The sequence below is a fragment of the Emericellopsis cladophorae genome, assembly GCF_022114955.1.
Source record: "Emericellopsis cladophorae strain MUM 19.33 chromosome Unknown NODE_3_length_1261782_cov_116_963312, whole genome shotgun sequence".
Taxonomy (NCBI): domain Eukaryota; kingdom Fungi; phylum Ascomycota; class Sordariomycetes; order Hypocreales; family Bionectriaceae; genus Emericellopsis; species Emericellopsis cladophorae.
The window spans coordinates 613,217-632,003 of NW_026250928.1; the positions used below are offsets into that span (position 1 = coordinate 613,217).

Sequence of the window (18,787 nt, forward strand, 5' to 3'; positions counted from 1 at the left end):
GCGGAGGGACGACCTGCACAACCCCTGCCAACACGCGCTGGTGCCTGGCGTCTGTGGAGCTGCTCGGATCGTTCTTTCCCCACTGAATCCAGGCTGAGCTGTACGGTGCCAAGGCTCGTGGCTTCCGCAGCTGAAGTTCAACAACAAAACGGCAGCTGTTTGCCTCACCAGCAACTCTTCTTCGAAAATATTTCACCCTACTCTTTCTTGTCGTTGCGCTTTTCAACACTGGGCACATCTCCTTCGCCACCAAACCTGTACCTCGCTCACCCACTTTGTCTCTCGCAATCCACTTGTGCACCGACACTCTGTTGTTACAGTTGCACAAGCCCCCTGTTAGATCTCGGGTTGCAACTTCGTATTGGCGGCTCACTTCAGATTGACACAGAACTTCCGCCCTGTGATCAGACACTCGCCTACGGAATCTCTGTCATTCCTCATTCTCTCACTTTCGCTTGGACCATGTGAGCACTTGATTCACATTCAGTGATCGATTCAATTACTGACACCTGCAGCTTCCTACGGAGACATGGCGACTCGCAGATCTGCTAGAGGTGCTGCGGCGCAAGTGTCTCAAACAAGCAGTCCATTCGATGGGTGCACCATTTATTTGGAAGGAAAATTCGACGCCTTCGGTGAGACTAAGGCAGGACTGGAAAAGATACTCACTTCACTGGGCGCCAAGGTGAGCCGGTCTACTACGAAAGCAACCGCGTACGTCGTTTGTTCGGAGGATGCATACAGTGCTCAGGGGAAGAACCTCAAAGCAGCCGAAGACGCATCATTGCCCATTGTCAGTCCTCAATGGGTGATTGACAGCAACAAACAAGGCACTGCCCTCAACCATGATGGTTACCTGTGGTCAAAGCTTGCCGCAAGGAATGGCACAGCAGTCAACGGGGCGAAAGCCTCAAAGAAACGGGCTGCCTCGCCCAAAGTGGACGAGGAGCCGGATCAGAAGAAGCCCAAAGCGGACGGGCCTAACGGAGACAAGTTGGTCTCAGAATCTCCAGAGGACACAAAAAGAATAGCAGAGGGACAGTTTGCAACCAAAGACAATGTGGTTGTGGAACTAGATCCATATTGCCCGTTGAAGGGCTGGGCAGTATACGTGGAACCGGCGACTGGTTTGATCTGGGACGCCTCGCTCAACCAATCCAATTCTGGCAAGAATGCGAACAAGTTTTACAAGATTCAGGTTTGTAGACCAAACTGCTGAGGAGACTCTTCACTAACATTCGTCTAGATTCTCCACAATGCAACTGCAAGTGACTTCAAAACCTGGACTCGATGGGGTCGCGTTGGTGAGGTAGGCCAAAGCGCAATGCTAGGCAGTGGCAGCGAAGCCGACGCGATCAAGAACTTCAGTAAGAAGTTCAAAGACAAGTCTGGCCTTTCATGGGATAATCGTGGTGCTGACCCGAAGCCCGGGAAGTATGCTTTTGTTGAGCGGAGCTACAACCCAGACTCGGAAGATGAGGATGGTGACGGTGCAGCCAGTACAAAGGGCGTCAAGAAGGAGGATGCTGAAGAGGACATTCCCCCCCCTAAATGTACGCTCGAAAAGCCGGTACAGGAGCTGATGGAGCTCATCTTCAACCAGCAATACTTCCAGGCCAACATGAGCGCTCTCAACTACGACGCGAACAAGATGCCACTCGGAAAGCTCAGCAAGGCCACCATTACGCGTGGTTTCCAACAGCTGAAGAATCTGGCTGCCATCATGGACGACCCTGATCTAGCGACCTCTGAGTGGAATATGTCTTTCGCGGCGGCCAAGGAGCATCTGTCCAATACATACTACTCCGTGATACCCCACGCATTTGGCCGCAATCGCCCACCTATCATCGGCGAGGATGGTTTGCTGAAGAAGGAGATTGAACTGTTGGAGAGCTTGTCGGACATGAAAGACGCTGCCGAGATTATGAAGGTCGACAGGAAGACACAGCACACCGTGCACCCATTGGATCGTCAGTTCCAGGGCCTCGGTATGGAGGAGATGACACCACTGGATCAGGGGAGCACCGAATTCGACGTGCTATCGCGGTACCTCAAAGACTCCCGCGGTGCTACTCACCGTGTCGACTATAAGGTGCAACAGATCTTCCGCATTGAGCGACAAGGAGAGACAGTTCGATTCGACGAGTCCCTCTATTCCAAGATCAAGTCCGATCGTCGTCTTCTGTGGCATGGTTCCCGCGCGACCAACTTTGGTGGTATCCTCAGCCAGGGTCTCCGCATCGCGCCGCCAGAAGCACCTGTCAGTGGTTACATGTTTGGCAAGGGTATTTATCTTGCCGACATGTCCTCCAAATCTGCCAACTACTGCTGCTCCTACATCACCGGAGGCGAAGCACTGCTCCTCCTCTGCGAGGCCGAACTGGGCGACCCCATGCAGAAGCTCACGAATGCGAGTTACCAGGCCGGAGAAACAGCGAAGAAAGGCGGCATGCACAGCACATGGGGTATGGGCAATACTGGCCCTAGCAAGTGGGTTGATGGCAGCATTGCTCATCCAAGCCTCAGGGGTATCAAAATCGTAAGTTTGCAAATCAGGTTGAACAGATGTGTTACTAACGCTCCGCAGCCCGACCTCGACCAGACGCCCGGGCCGACAGGCGTGAAGGGCGTTGGACTCTGCTACAACGAGTTTATTGTGTACGATGTTGCCCAGGTCAAGCTGCGCTACCTCTTCCGCGTGAAGATGTAGGGTGACAGGTGTGTGGGATTTACTGCGATGTGGAGCTGGCGCATATCTCTTAGTGTAGTGCATTTGCAAAGAGCGAGCTACAGACCCAGTCGCATATTGATGTGGAAGTCAAGGCGACATAGTTCTGTCCAGGTAGGATTCTCGATTTTGTAGTTGTTCATTGAAATGTCTAGCAGGGTCGCATGGGTATCACTTTCGAATAGAAATTCCACCTTTTCTTCGTAACGGCATCCAATTGTATGTTGCTCACATCCACCTTTGCACCCATCGGCGAGGAGCTCTAGACGCCGACGCCGGCACCGCTCATGTTCAAGTCGCCACTGGGGGCCTGCCACTCGTTATTCTGTCCAGGGGTCCACATGTTCACGTCGATGCCCATGGCGTAGTCCAAGCCATTGTCCAGTCCAAGACCATCCATGGCACCCTCGAAAGCATTGTTGAGCTCTGACGGCGGGCCTTCCTGATGCTGGACATTGGGCATGGAGTCTTGCTGCGCATCCGAGGGAGCGTTGCCCACCGGCGAGCCCCAGTTCTGAGGGGAGACCATCATGTTCGTCTGCATGGGCAGCATCTGGGCGGGTGGAACGTTGAACGTTTCCTGCGGCGCCGAGTTGGCTGCTGCAGCATCTTGAGCAGAAGCCATGACAACATCATTCGAGATGCTGTTGTTCGCATTATTATTGTTGCTGTTATTATACCCGCCGTTCCTGTGGCTGTTGCCATTATTCACGGGGATCTGCCGGACAGGCTGATTACTTGCCCCATCATCAGGGAATCTGCCCGAGCTTCTGTTCCGATTCGGGTCAGGGGGCGGGCTGGGTCGTGATGGTGTGATCCTCGGCCCCAGCCCCTGACTGATGAGCTTCTCCAGGTCCGCACGAATACCAGCGGCCGCAGTTCCCATGCAGCAGTCCCTCACGCACTGCAGACAGACGTTGAACTGCTCCATGACCGATTCCGGCGAGAGGTTTAGGTTGCCCGAGTTGGCGTGGTAGGCGTACTTGAGCATGCGCGCGCACTGGTACGCACAGATCGCGAGGTCAAGGTCGGCGACTGGTTTCGCGCCGAGCTTCTGCATGGATTGGAATATGCTCGCCATGGCCATGGCGTGGTCGACACATTGACGCTGGCAATGCTCAATGAAACTCGAGTCAAACTTTTCGAGAGCCGAGTGCGGGAGGGCTTCTCTCAGGCCAATCAGTCCCAGGCGGTACAGGTCGCAGTGGCACTGGCGCCACCACACGTGGATCATGACAAAGACACATATCCTCGGCGAATAGGCGCGTAGTCTGAGGGAACTTTCGGAGAACTGGAATGAGGTGGGAAGGTGGGCGGCAAAGTCTTCGAGCTCGCGGTGGAGGGAGAGGACCTTCGTTTGTAGATTGCTGGGGCGTACTGTCGGGTTGTTGAGGGCGTCCTTTGTGAACTCGGCAATCTTGTGACGGATGTGCTGGATGCGGATGTGCAAGGCCAGAGACCCGACATCTTCGCCATGCGGTAGCTGTGGTTGCCCCGGCTCGGGGATGAGCTGCTCAGTTTCCTGGGGCAGATCGAATTCAAAGTTGCGCTCGTTGCATGGCAGGCCGACGAATATGCGCTCCACCCGCCAGAGAGAAAAGTCACGATGGCCGCCGGACAGTCCCGAGTCGATGCAGTATATAGACCACATGAGTCTTCGTCTCGATTCCTGGGCGAGGAAGCAGAGGCTGGGAGCGTCGTAGTTAAGTCGTAGCGCTGCACAGCATCGCCCGGCGATGCCCAGCAGCATGAAGGCGCTCTGAAAACGGTTCGACAAGATTCTATGTTTGATCATGAAAACTAGCGCTTGTACCTTTATCGTGGACGGCCGAGCGTAGTCCATCAGGATGAGCGACTCGGCCTCGTCAATGCATCTCGCACCGTACGCTCTCATGCCCGGGCCCATGTCCGTCAGGCAAGAGGTGATTCCAATGAGGGCCAGCAACAAAGGCCGTTCTACATTGCCCGCGTGATACTGCTCCATGAGTGACGCTCGGTGCAAGAAGGAGTACATGGGTATGTGGTGCACGTGTCGAAAGAATTTCTCAAAGGTGCGTCCTATCAAGGCGTCAAACGAGTCATCCGGTGCCGAGCCGTTTGGGGGAGCGTCGCCCGAGCCAAAGTTGGGTGTTGCCATGCCGCCGCCAGCCGGATCCCCAAAGCCAGGGTCGCTATCATGCATCTCATCGCGCTCCTCGTCGTGGCTCTGTGGACTATGGCGGCCAGCGCTGAAGCTCTTATTCATGATCCTGGCCCGCTTCGTCGGCCGGTACACGCACTCGATGCCCTGGGCCCTGCACCGCTCGCAGGCGGGCATGTGTCCGGAGCAGCGAGCCTTGCGCGAATGGCAGCTCAGGCAGGCCTGCTTGACCCTGCGCTTGGGCAGCGCGGCACTCCAGGCCGCGGCCGCTGCTGCCGGATCCGCAGCGTCGTCGTCGTACGAGCAGGGGAAGCCCAGGCGTTGGCAATTGAAGCAAATGGGGCGTACGCCGTTGCAGCGGACCTTTCTTGCTCGGCACGTGGTGCATGTCGTCGAGGACTTTTTCTGTACCCGGCTCGGCGACGAGTAGCCAGACTTGTGCGAGTTGGGGTCGTTGTCGGAGGTGGTGGTGGTGGCGGTGTTTACGGGCGTGAGCGACCGGTCGTCGTTGGCGCTGGCATGGGAGGCAGTGTCCATTGTGAGTCTCGCATGGGCACGCGAGACTCACGAAAGTGGTCAGCGGCGTGAATTGGGTGGGAGGTTGATTGTCTGGTGGGACGTCCGATGGGTTGAGAGAAGCGGCTGTCGTCGCGTGGAGGTCGAGTAGTGGGAGTGTGCTTGTATCGGACACGAAGTCGTCTCAGGATGGCTCTGTCGAGGCGGTCTGGGTCGATGCGGAGAGACAAATGTACGCTTTGATGGCAGAGATTGCCAGTAGGTACTGGGAAGCAGTCGGGCTTGGCGCAGGTGGTTGTGGGCAGTCAGTCGAGTGGTGGACTGACTGGACTGGACTGGACTGGACTGGACTGGACTGGACTGGTGGTGCTTTCTCGTGTCCGACCGGCCGACGGACCGGACTGCGGGGTGGAGCCCGACAGGCCGATCCGAGTGTTTTCTTCCCTTCGCGACTTAATTTTAAGCTCGGGTTTGTTGGAGCCCTGAGATAATAGTGCTCGTCGATCTCCCAAGTTTGAGTTGGGGCTGCGCTTGGCCGGTCTCCCAATTGCTTCGTCCGGTCGTGTGCGAAGCCTTGTCATTTGACTGTCCCAAATCTGTACGGTGTCTTTCAGGTACTAATGAATCCTCTTCTGCATGTTAGAGTTACACAACTGGCAGGTGCGACCTGGACGTTCATGCCACATAGCGGACGCGATCCAGTGAGTGACGTACTGGCCCTTGCTGTTCAGTGTGCCCAGGACCCTGAGAGGTGGTATGCGGTCGGTTAGGTGCAGATGCGGATGCGGACCGAGATCGATGGCAGCCGACAGACGACACAAGGATAAACTCATCTGAAGGGAGCCCACCCCCACGATTTCCCCAGACTGCTTGATGAGTCTAGTGTTCAGAAGCTGTCACGAGACTCGGCAGGGTCCGTATTGTGTCATATTCTGGCAGGCCGAACGAATTGCTGCGCAACGAACGATGGTGCTATAGATAAGTCTTCGGCTGTCGGGCGGCTCGGGGGGGGGGGGGGCGCGGACCAGCACCAATACGTACATCATCTTTCTTGTATCCGTACATACAAGTAATTAATCATAATTAGGCGGCAATACCTTTACGATGCTTTATTGTTATTCAAACAAAAAAAATGATCCTCAACTACTACGAACTGCGCCACCGCTCAGACTAGTCAGAGGGGCGGGCCTTTTTGCGACTTCACCTTCACCCGTCTGTGCTCCTCGACTGTTTGCTCACGCGACAGACCCGCCATTCAAATGCTAAACGCACGTCGCAGGCACAGACACTATGAAATACTGCGTAGAGGGCAGTATTTTGTAAAAGACCTCTCGCTGGGTGCGACACTGCAGACAGCCATCACCACCCACCCCCAAGGGCCAAGGCCAGAGAAAGTATCGTCTGTGACCTGTCAAGTGCACGAGCGACTCTGCCAAGTCAGTCGGTCAGTCATGCTGCGCCACGTGAGCCTTTAAGATTGCTGCATCTCCAACCGGGGTTACTCTATTCGGACGTATAATCCAGCCATGCACACCACCCGCGACTCGTACACGTACGCATCTCTCGCGTAGCATTTTTTGCCCTCCGTCTTCACATCATGCGACGGCTCGTGCTCACGTCTTTTGAGGTTGCCGTGGTCTGTTGGCACTCTGGGGCCCCCTGTGCCAATGTAATCCAGCTGACACTCCCCGTCTCATCACGCGGTCATAGTGGGCACGGGTTGCGGGTAAGGATCCCGCAACACTTGCGCCGCTTGGTAGATCTGGAGACGATCATCCTCAAACGTCCGTCCCGTCCCGTATATTAATTTGTTCCCCCCCGCATCCCCAGAAAGTGAGGGACAATGCCATGACTTCTTGCAGCCTTGGCGCTGTTCCTCGAGATTTGGTGGCGCGTTTCTAGGCTTGCTTTCTGTGTGGCTGTACTGCTTTCTAGGTTTTTGTTGACAGATTCTTTGACTCTTGCATGATCGGCCCCCCACGGTACAGCATGGACGTTGGCAAGAAGCCCGCCGGACGACTGTCCTGGGCGTTCAAAGGCACACTGGTGGCATTCGTCATAACGCAGGTTGCGTTGGTCGCCGTCCTGGCGACCTGGAACGGCGTGGCTCGTGTGGACAGCGGCATTTGTGGCGGGTACCAAGCAAGCAATGTCATCGAGAGCGATTTTGGCGTCCAGGCCGATCTGGACTTGATAGCAGACAACTGCTCCATCTATGGCGCAGATGTCCCCAGCCTGCGGTTCATAGCTGAGTATCAGTCCGGTGGGCACTTCCTACTGCTGCCGACGTCAGTGGGGACTGACTGGAAAGCTAACGAAGTCATTCTGCAGATAAGCGTCTTCATGTCCTGATCCAGGATCGCGACGGCGAGCGCTATCAGGTGCCCGAGGATATCATCCCTCGACCAGGCTTCTCTACGGGCCTGACCAAGAAGCCGGATCTCAAGTTTGACTTTACCAAGGCGCCATTCTCGTTCACTGTCTCGCGACGGTCTACGGAGGAGATCCTCTTCTCGACCAAGAACACCTCTCTCGTGTTTGAGAGGCAGTACCTTCGTCTGCAGACATGGCTCCCCTCCCAACCGAACCTCTATGGCCTAGGTGAGCATAGTGATCCTTTTCGTCTTAAAACCACAGACTACAGCAGGACAATGTGGGCTCGAGACTCAGGGGCGATCCCGAAAGGCCACAACCTCTATGGCTCACACCCAATCTACGTGGATCACCGACTGACCGGAACGCACGGTGTTTTCCTCCTCAACTCGAACGGCATGGACATCAAGCTGAACCAGGACCAGAATGGGGATCAGTACATGGAGTACAACATCATTGGCGGCGTTTTGGATTTCTACTTTTTTGCGGGACCCGGTCCTGAAGACGTGGCACGACAGTATGCCGAGGTCGTTGGCGTACCGGCCATGGTTCCATACTGGAGCTTGGGGGTGAGTGCAAACCAGTCGACCCCCTTTGTCCATGATGGGTGACTGAGACAGGCAAACAGTACCACCAATGCAAGTACGGCTACCGGGACTGGTTCGAGGTGGCCGAGGTAGTCCACAACTACTCCGTTGCCAACATCCCACTCGAGTAAGTTCTTTGATCCAAGACAACCAGAGCAGGCCTCGCTGACTTGGTAGGACCATGTGGACCGACATCAACTACATGGACCACCGCCGGGTCTTCAGCCTCGACCCTGGGAACTACCCGATTGAGCGCATGCAGGACCTCATAGAGTATCTCCACGAGCGTGACCAGCACTACACTCTCATGGTAGACCCTGCTGTTGCTGAGCATGACTATCCTGCCTACAACCGTGGCAAGGGGATGGATGTGTTCGTCAAGAGAAGGGATGGGCAGGAGCCGTTCCGAGGCGTCGTCTGGCCAGTAAGTGGTCTCTCCTTGTTTGTCTGATGCATAGTTGCTGACGGAGCAAAGGGCGTTGCAGTCTTCCCGGACTGGTTTCACGAGAATGCCACCGAGTACTGGTCGGATATGTTCCACGACAGCTTCAACCCCGAGACAGGCGTCGACATTGACGGAGTGTGGTGAGTTCTGAGGATGTGGTCCACGAGTCTTCTTCTATACTGACGAAGCCAGGATCGACATGAATGAGCCTGCCAGCTTCTGTCGTCAGGGCTGCAATCCCGATCGAGAGGCCAAGAACCGCAATCTCCCGCCCAAGCCACCCGCCGTCCGTGAACCACCCAGGTCTATCCCGGGCCTGCCATTCAACACCAGCCGAGAGGTGGTGGTTACCAAGGTCACGGAGCAGGAGACACTGCGCGAGCTGGCATCGCGAGGTCTTGACTCCAAGAAACACTTCGACGTCGACCACGCGGCCGATGACCTGCTCTCGCCACCTTACAGCATCAACAACAAGGCGCCTGGCGGCAAGTTGAGCGACATGACCATGGACACTGACTTGACGCTCGCGAATGGCCTGACGACGTATGACACCCATAACTTGTATGGGGCCTGTGAGTTTCGATCATGCCCCGTTGAGATGTCTCTCTAACGGTGCTAGTGATGAGCATGACCACTAGGGCTGCCATGCTTGCTCGTCGGCCCAACCTGCGTCCCTTTGTCATTACACGAAGCACATTTGCCGGTACGGGACATTACGTGCAAAAGTGGCTCGGTGATAACGTCTCCCGATGGAGCTTCTAGTGAGTTCCTCCTCGCCCACAATGGCTTGCAACGACCCCCCGACCCCCCGACCCCTCTTCACCTCCCTCCCCTCAAGACGACGTAGCGCTGACCAGGAGACAGCCGCATCCAAATCGCTCAGATGCTCAGCTTCGCGTCCATCTTCCAGATCCCCATGGTCGGCAGCGACGTGTGCGGCTTTGGCGAGAGCACCAACGAGAAACTGTGCGCACGCTGGGCGACACTCGGCGCGTTCAACCCCTTTTACCGCAACCACGCGACAGAGAGCGCGGCGCACCAAGAGTTCTACCTCTGGCCTCTCGTCACATCGGCGGCGCAGTATGCGATTGACGTTCGCTACCGCCTGCTCGACTACATTTACACGGCGCTCGAGTTCCAGAGCCGCGACGGGACCCCCGCCGTGCTGAAGCCCATGTGGCACGTCTACCCGCAGGACGAGGAGACCTTTGGCATCGACCTGCAGTTCTTCTACGGAGACTGCGTGCTCGTCTCGCCCGTGACGCAGGAGGGGTCCACGGACGTGGACATGTACATGCCCAAGGGTGCGCTGTTCTACGAGTGGGACAGCCGTGCGCCGGTCAGGGGCAATGGCTGGACGACGATCAAGGACGTTGCGTTTGATCGCATCCCGCTGCACATCCGCGGCGGCTGCATCCTGCCCCTGAGGAGCGAAAGCGCGCACACGACGACGGAGCTCCGGAAGCAGCCGTTCGAGCTGCTCGTCGCGCTGGGCTCCGATGGCGCTGCGTCAGGTAGGCTCTACGTGGATGACGGGGTGAGCCTTGACGGCGGTGAGGGTCGCGCCGAGGTTGAGTTCCAACACGTCGGCGGGAAGCTCAATACGACTGCGACGAGGGCCTCTGGCGAGCAGGTCGCGTTGGAGGACATTGGCGTCGACATTGCCGGGGTGGTGGTCCTGCGACAGGGGGAGGAGCCAGGTGATGAGCTCTAGACCGGCCAGCTGGGCTGCCGCTGCTCAAAGTTGTTATACTGTGAAGAGTCGATTGACTTTGACTGCTGCACATACAAATCGCTGCACTGCGATGCTGGAATGCTATCAAAGTCAGATAAATGTGAGATCAGTCTCAAACTTCCAAGGTCGGGGGGACTGACTGAAAAAGGTGAGACAGGTCTGATTGCCTCAAGTCGTCATTCGTGCATCATCGCAGCCTCCCGATCCCCCCACAATATTGTCGTCACCGTCGCGTAGCTTACAAGAGCTACCTGCTATAAGAGCCAAGGTACCTTAATTCACCACAACCCCAAAGGATCACCTTTTCTCATATAACACCTGCTCCTACGGTCAATTCCTACGCCTACAGATTTGCAAGATATCCATTCCCCACACATACACACAATGTCTCTCTCGAGAACCTCCAACGTGCTGCGCACCTCCATGCGCCCTCTCGCCGCGCACCCCATGCGCTCAGGCGCCACCATGCTCCAGACCCGCACCAAGATCCGCGGGCCCGACGACCTTGGCGGTCCCGGCGGCCAGGAGCCTCCGCCCCAGAAGCCCGCCGGGCGCGACGAGACGATGAAGCGCAACTGGCCCGCCATGGCCGGCGTGGCCCTCGCCCTGCTGGGCCTCTACGCCTACACCACCTCGGGCTCGCCCAAGCAGGATCTCGAGCGGGCCGACCAGACTGCCGTCCGCCTCAAGGCGCAGGGCGAGCAGAATCTGAACGAGGCCCGGTCCAAGGGCGAGCAAAAGTGGGAGGAGATGAAGCGCCACGGCGAGAAGGGCTGGGAGGACGCCAAGGCGCGCGCCGACGAGTTGCGCCGGCAGGGCGAGAGCAGCTGGCAGGACATGAAGGCCCGCGGCGAGAAGGGCTGGGAGGAGGTCAAGGCGCGCGCGGAGAATGACACGTCGAAAGGCTTGGGCGAGTTTAGCGGTCGCAAGGGAGGCATGGGTGGCTTCAGGAGCGACTAAGCTGGACAGCTGGTCGGTGGTGGTGAAGTGTGGTGTATTATTACGTGTAGTTTACTGGATGGCGCCGTCTATGAATACAATGGGTGGTATCAAGAACACAAAGAATGCTGCTCCTCGGTGTGTCAAACTTACTCTGTCTTCCCAAACTCTCACGCTTTGGCCTCGGTGGACTGCGCAGGGGCGCGAGGGATGTCTTGACTGGTCTGGGTCGTCTCGTTGGGATCTTCCGCAAATGCTGTCGACATGGGTCTTACACGCTGCGGCACCTCGAGCTGTGGTGGCTCGGCCGAGACAGCTGTCCCCGGTTTGACAGGGTTCTCCTCGTCTCGCGTCTGCTGCTGCTGCTGCTCCTGCGCTTGTTGCTTCGCGGCCGCGTTCTCCTGTTTCCTCTTGGACAGCAGGTAGTCGTTGCCCGTCCACGCGTGGTACACGCCGTAGAGGCCCCGGAGCGGCCAGATCTTCCACGCGATCCTCTTCACCGGCCTCTTGGCCAGCGCCGCCTCCTCCTTCTCCCAGGCGACGTGGGTCTTGTCGTAGACACTGGGCAGGTGGCCCGCGCCGTAGCGTCCCCGAACGGCATCATACGCCTCGCGGTCGTAGTGCGCCCAGAATTCGGACTCGGTGTAGTAGGCGTGCGAGTAGAGCCACTTCTTGCCGCCGCACGCCTGCACCTTGTGCTCCAGCAGCCTGTTCAGGCGGACGACCTCCTTCCTGTCACCCGGCACGGGGCCCCAGACGCCGTAGTTGAGGAGATGGGACTCGGTGTCCGGGTCGGAAAACTCGGCGTGCAGACCGTGGCCCGAATTGGGCTCGTCGCGGCGGATGCGGAGGGGACACAGCCAGATAGGGTACATTTTGTAGGTGTCATCCAGAAAGTTATGGAACTCGGCCGCCCGCGCGTACGGCACGCCCACGTCCTGGATGACGTAAAAGTCGTGCAGGCCGGACTTGTGCATGGCGTGGTACATGACACTTGTCTGCATGAACTTGTCGAGCACCCTGCGCGTGATCCGGTTGAACGGCGTGACAAAGTACTGAAAGGCATAGCGCGCGGTCCAGAACCCGGCCCTGTTATAGCGGAAGAGGTAGTCGGTGATGGGGATGTAGTCCACCAGTTCGTCTTCGGTGTGCGATCCGGCCTTGAGCTTGCGCTCGCGGTCCTGGGCGTGGAGGTAGAACCAGGGGTCATTCGGCTTGGTGAAACCGACCGTCTTCTTGCCTTCGGGAACAGCGTCGGCGAACTTGCCCGAGCAGATCACGGTCGAGTCCCGGGCGTAGACAATGCCATCCACAAACTCCACATCGGGCTTGGCGCTCTCCGCCTCGATCACCTGGACATAGTCCTCTGGCTTCTTGCAGTGAATGTACCGCAGCTCGACAAAGTCCTTGGCCGGGCGGAGGCGCACCTCCACGAGGGTGACGACACCGAGGGTGCCATACGCCGAGGCGGCGCCCCAGAGAAGATCCGGCTTGACAGTCCGCGAGGCGTGCTCAATGGTGCCATTGGGCAGGACAATCTCGATGCTCTCCATGTTGGCCTCGAACGCGCCGTGCTTGAAGCTCGAGCTCTCGCCGGAGGAGCCGCTGAAGCCGCCGCCGACGGTGATGGTCGGGAACTCCATCACGACGGGCGGCAGCAGGCCATGCTGGAGCGTGGCCTTGACGAGGTCGCCCAGCGGCACGTTTGGCTCCGCCGTGGCCGTCAGCTTGACCGGGTCGACGTGCAGCACCTTGTTCAGCTTGGACGTGTCCACGGTGTTGTCCACGGAACGGTGCGACGGACGGGTGGAGTTGGTCGAGCCATGGTAGATGCGGAACGGCTTCTGGATGCTGTGAAAGTGCTGCACACGTTCGGCGACCTTGGCGACAATGGCATTGTGGGCCTCCATTATAGCCAAAGATGTTTGGAAACGAGCGGCAGTGACCGTCTTGACATTGGCCGTAAGACGTCGTAGGGGAGAAGGACCAGGCAGCTGACTGATGAGATGAGATGAGACTGGGTTTGTTGACGCGTCGCCCAGGATGGCGAAGCTTGGCCGCGGCTCCAGTCATCTACAGGGTAAGTAAGACACGAGCACCTGCGTCAGACAAGTGGGCCCCTGCTCAAGGTCTGCCTACCTACCCGGTGCAGCAACTGAAATGCAACGTTATTCAATGCATGCATGTGTGTGATTCACAGCTTAATTGTCTTCAACCGCTGACATTATTAGAGTCATACGTAAAGTCTACAAGAATTCTTTCAAACTCCTCCCAACGCCAGCGTACAGTCTCCAGCCATCCGTTAGGCGTGTCGTCTCCCCTGGTAATTGCCCCTCGCCTGCTTCGGTTGACTACCATAGGCCCTGCGTCCCTGTGTCTTGTTCCGTCCCATGCTCTGCCCCAGCTGGATGTCTACCCTCGGCGGCACCTTGAAGCCAAAGCTCTTGGCCACTTTGGCGAGGTCCAGCTTGTTCACGTCGTAGACGGAGCGCAGGCTGTGCGCCGCGTACGCGTGCAAGTACGAGCGGAAAGCGTCCTTGGCGCTCGAGTGCAGGTGGTAGTTGTCGCCCACGAGCTTCTCTAGCTGCGACTGCACGTTGAGGATCTTCTTGGCCGGGAACTCGTACTCAAACACGGGCACGCGCGCCGCCTTGAGGTGCGAGAGGAAGCCCACCTCGTTCGGCTGGAGGAACATGAGACTGCGCCCCTTGGTGTTGGCGCGAGCTGTCCGGCCGACGCGGTGGATGTAGTCTGTCGCGTTGTCGGGGGGGTCGAACTGGACAATGTAGTCGACGGCAGGGATCTGGCAGGAACCAATTAGTATCGCGATGGATCACCTCGTGACCGGGCGGGGAATGACTTACATCGAGGCCACGCGCTGCGACGTCTGTGCAGATGAGGATGCCATGCGACGCGTTGCTGAACTCAAAGAACGTCCTCGTGCGCTTCTCCTGCTTCTGCTTGCCGTGCAAATCCAGGACGGGCAGGTCAATATAGTTGAGCAGCTCCGAGTAGTACTTGACCGAGTTGCAGCTGCTGAAGAAGACAATGACCTTTTTCCTCTTGTTCAGCCGCGCCGTCTTCTCCTCCTCGGTCTCGTCCGGCTTGGCCGCAGGCACCTTCATCATGGCCTTGAGGAAGGAAAAGAGCAGGACGAAGCGCCTGTCGGCGTCGCACAGGACGTAGCCCTGCTCCAGCCCCTCGACTGTGCTAAACTGCTTCTCCTCGTCGACGTTGATGTAGAGCGGGTTGGGACGCAGCGAGATGCGCGCGAGATCCTCGACCTTGGTCGTCTGCGTGGCGGAGAAGAGCATCGTCTGCCGGTCGTTGACCTGGTCTTTGGGCTTCAGGATCTTGACAATCTGCCTCATCTCATCCTCGAACCCGACCTCGAGGATGCGGTCCGCCTCGTCAATGATGAGCGACCGCATGTTCTTGTACACAAAGGGCGTGTTCATGAGGTGGTCCAGCAGGCGGCCCGGTGTCGCGATCAGAAGGTTGACGCCCTTTTGCAGCTTCTCGGCCTCGGCCTTGCGGTTCGCGCCGCCAATGACGATGCCGTACGTCTGGGAGTGGTTCTTCATCAGCTCGCGCGCGACGCCAAAGATCTGCAGCGCCAGCTCGCGGGTGGGCGAGACGACAATCGCGCCGGTGCCGTTGCGCGGCTTGAAGCGCACGGAGGAGAGCATCTCGACGACGGGGATGAGGAAGGCGAGGGTCTTGCCGGAGCCAGTCTTGGCAGCGCCGAGGACATCTTTGCCGGCCAGCAGAGGTGGTATCGCCTGTCCATGTTAGCTAATCCAGCCCCATTGTGTGGAGCGCCAGGGGATGTTGCGTACACTGCGCTGAATGCTAGTCATTTTGGTGAAGCCCATGTCTTTGATGGCCGACATGGTCTTTTCGGACAATTTGAGATCCTCGAACTGGTCGGAGGCTGTGGTCGGTGGGAGAAGCGGTTGGCTCTGGGCAGGAAGATCATCGGGTTCGCCATTCTCGGCCACATCGTCCTCTGAGTCTTCACCCTCAGCGTTGTCGTCCTCCTCGTCCTCCGGGACTTCCTCTTCGCTTTCGCTGGGTGGCTCGACTGGCGGCGCGGGGCTCTTGATCTTCTTCGTCTTCTTGGTCACAGACACAGCCTCGGATCCCTCTGCGTCGCGGACCTTGCGCTTCTTCGTGACTGTGGCGGCGCCCATTGTGTGTGCTCGTGTGTGTGGTTCGTAGTGTGGAAATCGATTTGTTGGTGGCAGGGAATGGGGATGGCGGGCAGCAAGCACATTGAACTTTCTGCCGGTGCTAGGGAAAAAAAAGTTGGGAAGGATCCACTGTTGCGAGCCCACGTCTTATCGATAAGCTGACGTCGAGATCCACTGATCCTTCGAGGGCCAAGCGTGAATACATACATATTTGTACGAGAGCCGCTCAACATTGCAGCCGAGACTTGAGAGATTTCTGGCCTTTTCATTCTAATATTCAAAACGGGGACTGTCGCTCTGAGGCTCAGCATCTCAACCATTACCTCACAGCGAACCTGCCACTGACTCTCACAATGGCCAGAGCACGCAAGACAGCGGCAAAGCAGCCACCCACACCAGCCAAAGGCTCGTCATCCACCTCCGACACAGACGTACCCAAAATTCGAAAGGCCAGATCTATCAACTGGGCCTCTCGTGTCATTGCCGTTGCACTACTCGCCCCGATAGTCGTGGTGGCGCGCCATGCGCTTCGCGTGCCACAGGATAGTCTCAACTCTTTCGCAGGCCGCTACCCTCTCAAGACAACGTACACCGGGTTCGAGCCCGTGGACGGCTTCCTCGCCAAGCTCGTCTCAGCATTCTCCTACATTCTGGCCGGCGATGAACCCAACACGAAGGCGCAGTTGATGTACTTTGCACCACTCCTGGGTGTGACTCTCATGCTATGGACGATCGAGGGCTGGCGTCGCGGCAACCGGTAGGACGGCGACCTCACTGTGGCCAGCGTAGAGTGTCTGCTAACAAAGCGCAGAACCAGTTTGTACGGTATCGCCATGCAGATATTTGGTGTGGGCCTCGTGGCGCCCATCTACTTCATCCTCTCCATCCTCTCGGACAGAGGCGATGCTCTCGAGATTGTAGTGCCACCGCAGATTGCAAAGAGTGCGTTCCCGGCTACCATCATCAGCTTCGCGATACCGACATTTCTCATGCTGGTCCCCACGAGCGACGTAGAGCTCCGGCAGAATATCATCGCCTCATGGCAGCCCAGTCCCCTGACGTTGGCCGTCTTGACGACCTTTTTGGGTGTCGTGATCAAGCAGGCGTCCAGTGGAACGGCGCCCACGAATCCCATGGCCAAGACGACGCAGGAGTCTGCTGCGCCAGTCGTGAACCCACTGCCTACATTGAAATTCGTTTACAGCTTGGCATTCACACTGGCCTTTGCGTGCCATGTCGTTATTCTGGGCTACATTGTCACCGAGCCCGAGCTCTCCCTCAGCGGTGTGTTCTGCAATCTTCCAGCGCCCTTTGATGTGTGGGATCTTGAAAACCCCGTGAAAGCCATGGGGATATTCATGAGATATGACCTGCTGCTGCTCACAGTGTCCATATTGGTGTTCCTGGCCTATAATGCCTACGATCTCGTCCATCTCGGCTGCGTGGGGTCTAGTGAAGCCATCAATGCCGTTGCGTACACCGCCGTGGGGCAAGTGCTCGTGGGACCTGCTGCGTCATATGTCGGATTCTGGAGCTGGAGGGAGAGTGCTCTCGCGAGAAAAAGATTGTCTGTGGAGGTCTGAGGCGGTACTGTGCGTCGAGGCGTACATCACCTCATGATGAACAAGATACAGAAAGCTTCACATGACGAACATTGGAGATATGTCGCAAAGCCGGATGTAAACATTAGATTTCTATAAGAAAGACCGTGTGTCGCTCAAAACCCTCCCATAACACCCATCAGCAAGCTTTACCCTTGGACAACTGAGTTTGTACCGAGATCAACCGCTTAAGGAAGATTCTGGACAGGGTAAGACTGGTTTGGAGAGACAACCTTTCCGCCCTTGAGCTGCTTGTCGGTGTAGGCGGGCCAGGCAATGGTGCGGTCCTTGTTGTTGACGACGCTGAGGGTCGTGAAGCCGTTGCCCTCGCCAAACTGGCCCGACCAGCCGCTGGTGACCGTGTAGACACCGCAGTCAACGCCGGTCTGGGGGCTGCGGGAGGCGGGCGTGTGGCTGCCCTGGCGCTTGACGGTGTAGCTGCAGCCCTGCTTGGAGCCGGCGTTGTTGTTGATGGTGAAGGACCAGGCGCACTTGTTGTCGGGCTTGTCGCAGCTGCGCTTCATGCCCTCAATGGTCCAGACGGCGGCAGCGGTCATGGAGACGGTGGCCACCCCGCGGGCGTCCACGTCGGCGGGAGCAGCCATGGCGCCGGAGGCCAGGAGGGTGGTGAGGGCGGTGACGACGGAGAACTTCATGATGGGCGGCGGGTTGTTGGTGGTCTGGGGGAGGGGGGGACGGCTGGTGAGAAGAGTTTTGCGTGTGAAAAAGGGGTGATGGTGGAAGTGTGAAGATGCTTGATGCTGATAAAGGTTTCCTGTCTCAAGGGAGCGAGACATGCCAGCCTTATATACTCGAGGCCGACCTCGCCTGCCCTTGCTGGACCTCGCCCGTTGCTCAGAGATATCATCGTGGCCAGCGACATGGACGGCCGACAGGCCGATGGCAAGTTGCGATGCTGTCAGCCAAGCCACCTCGGCCCCAGACCATCTCGTATCACCCTCGCCCAGTGCATACCGAGCTGTCGATCAGGTCATGCTTGCGGTACGGTGCTACTGCAGCCTCTCACTCAGCTGACGTCCAAGTACCTGTGGTGCGATGGGAGGATAGCCGGCCCCAGACGCCATGCCAATTGATCAGCCCTCGTATTATTGAATGGGGTGGAATCGTCCAGGGAAACTCCGCCTGAGGAGTCGCTTAGAACTGGAGGTGGAGAGGGCGACATTGTGCAGGACTCGGTCCTTAGCTGTGTACCTTACCCCACAGTTCAGCGAGATCTGTCTGGGACTTGAAATTGTGACTCGTGAGAGGGTGAGGGTGAGGTGAGGTGGGCTGGACCCTGGACATCAGGCTTCTTTCTTCATCGCCAAGCGACCGTATTTGCCGATATGAAAAACAACCACGTCATAAAGTCAAGTCACTGAGACGGCCATCGGCACGTAGACTTCGACAAACCAGCGCTAATCAGTAGTCTCGGTCTGATCCGAGTCACGCTCCACCATCGACGACGAGCTGGTTTTAGAAACACACGCAGGATGGGACGGGGCTCCCATTATTGATCGAACATGACCT

The 18,787-nt window shown here is 57.6% G+C and overlaps 8 protein-coding genes across 8 annotated transcripts; 4 read left to right on the plus strand and 4 right to left on the minus strand.

Annotated features, from left to right (window-relative positions):
• Nucleotides 1–529: 529 nt before the first annotated feature.
• On the plus strand, nt 530–2,710 carry J7T54_007976 (Poly [ADP-ribose] polymerase-like protein; the record flags this gene model as incomplete). Its single annotated transcript, XM_051502558.1, has 3 exons — nt 530–1,198; nt 1,247–2,539; nt 2,588–2,710. The coding sequence occupies 3 exons, from the start codon at nt 530–532 to the stop codon at nt 2,708–2,710; spliced, it is 2,085 nt and encodes a 694-aa protein (XP_051365738.1).
• A 280-nt stretch (nt 2,711–2,990) lies between these two features.
• Nucleotides 2,991–5,405, minus strand: J7T54_007977 (putative transcriptional regulatory protein -like protein; the record flags this gene model as incomplete). Its single annotated transcript, XM_051502560.1, has 1 exon — nt 2,991–5,405. One exon carries the CDS (start codon nt 5,403–5,405, stop codon nt 2,991–2,993), a length of 2,415 nt encoding a protein of 804 aa, XP_051365739.1.
• A 1,968-nt stretch (nt 5,406–7,373) lies between these two features.
• On the plus strand, nt 7,374–10,503 carry J7T54_007978 (uncharacterized protein; the record flags this gene model as incomplete). The annotated part of the gene is made up of 9 exons (XM_051502561.1): nt 7,374–7,647; nt 7,716–7,985; nt 8,055–8,326; nt 8,386–8,471; nt 8,522–8,768; nt 8,820–8,929; nt 8,982–9,361; nt 9,409–9,550; nt 9,654–10,503. The coding sequence occupies 9 exons, from the start codon at nt 7,374–7,376 to the stop codon at nt 10,501–10,503; spliced, it is 2,631 nt and encodes an 876-aa protein (XP_051365740.1).
• Nucleotides 10,504–10,908: 405 nt separating this feature from the next.
• J7T54_007979 (uncharacterized protein) lies at nt 10,909–11,484 on the plus strand (the record flags this gene model as incomplete). Its single annotated transcript, XM_051502562.1, has 1 exon — nt 10,909–11,484. One exon carries the CDS (start codon nt 10,909–10,911, stop codon nt 11,482–11,484), a length of 576 nt encoding a protein of 191 aa, XP_051365741.1.
• Nucleotides 11,485–11,633: 149 nt separating this feature from the next.
• Nucleotides 11,634–13,373, minus strand: J7T54_007980 (Delta(24)-sterol reductase-like protein; the record flags this gene model as incomplete). The annotated part of the gene is made up of 1 exon (XM_051502563.1): nt 11,634–13,373. One exon carries the CDS (start codon nt 13,371–13,373, stop codon nt 11,634–11,636), a length of 1,740 nt encoding a protein of 579 aa, XP_051365742.1.
• A 392-nt stretch (nt 13,374–13,765) lies between these two features.
• Nucleotides 13,766–15,656, minus strand: J7T54_007981 (ATP-dependent RNA helicase-like protein; the record flags this gene model as incomplete). Its single annotated transcript, XM_051502564.1, has 3 exons — nt 13,766–14,266; nt 14,328–15,245; nt 15,303–15,656. 3 exons carry the CDS (start codon nt 15,654–15,656, stop codon nt 13,766–13,768), a joined length of 1,773 nt encoding a protein of 590 aa, XP_051365743.1.
• Nucleotides 15,657–16,009: 353 nt separating this feature from the next.
• J7T54_007982 (uncharacterized protein) lies at nt 16,010–17,239 on the plus strand (the record flags this gene model as incomplete). The annotated part of the gene is made up of 2 exons (XM_051502565.1): nt 16,010–16,413; nt 16,468–17,239. 2 exons carry the CDS (start codon nt 16,010–16,012, stop codon nt 17,237–17,239), a joined length of 1,176 nt encoding a protein of 391 aa, XP_051365744.1.
• Nucleotides 17,240–17,445: 206 nt separating this feature from the next.
• J7T54_007983 (uncharacterized protein) lies at nt 17,446–17,913 on the minus strand (the record flags this gene model as incomplete). Its single annotated transcript, XM_051502566.1, has 1 exon — nt 17,446–17,913. One exon carries the CDS (start codon nt 17,911–17,913, stop codon nt 17,446–17,448), a length of 468 nt encoding a protein of 155 aa, XP_051365745.1.
• Nucleotides 17,914–18,787: the final 874 nt, after the last annotated feature.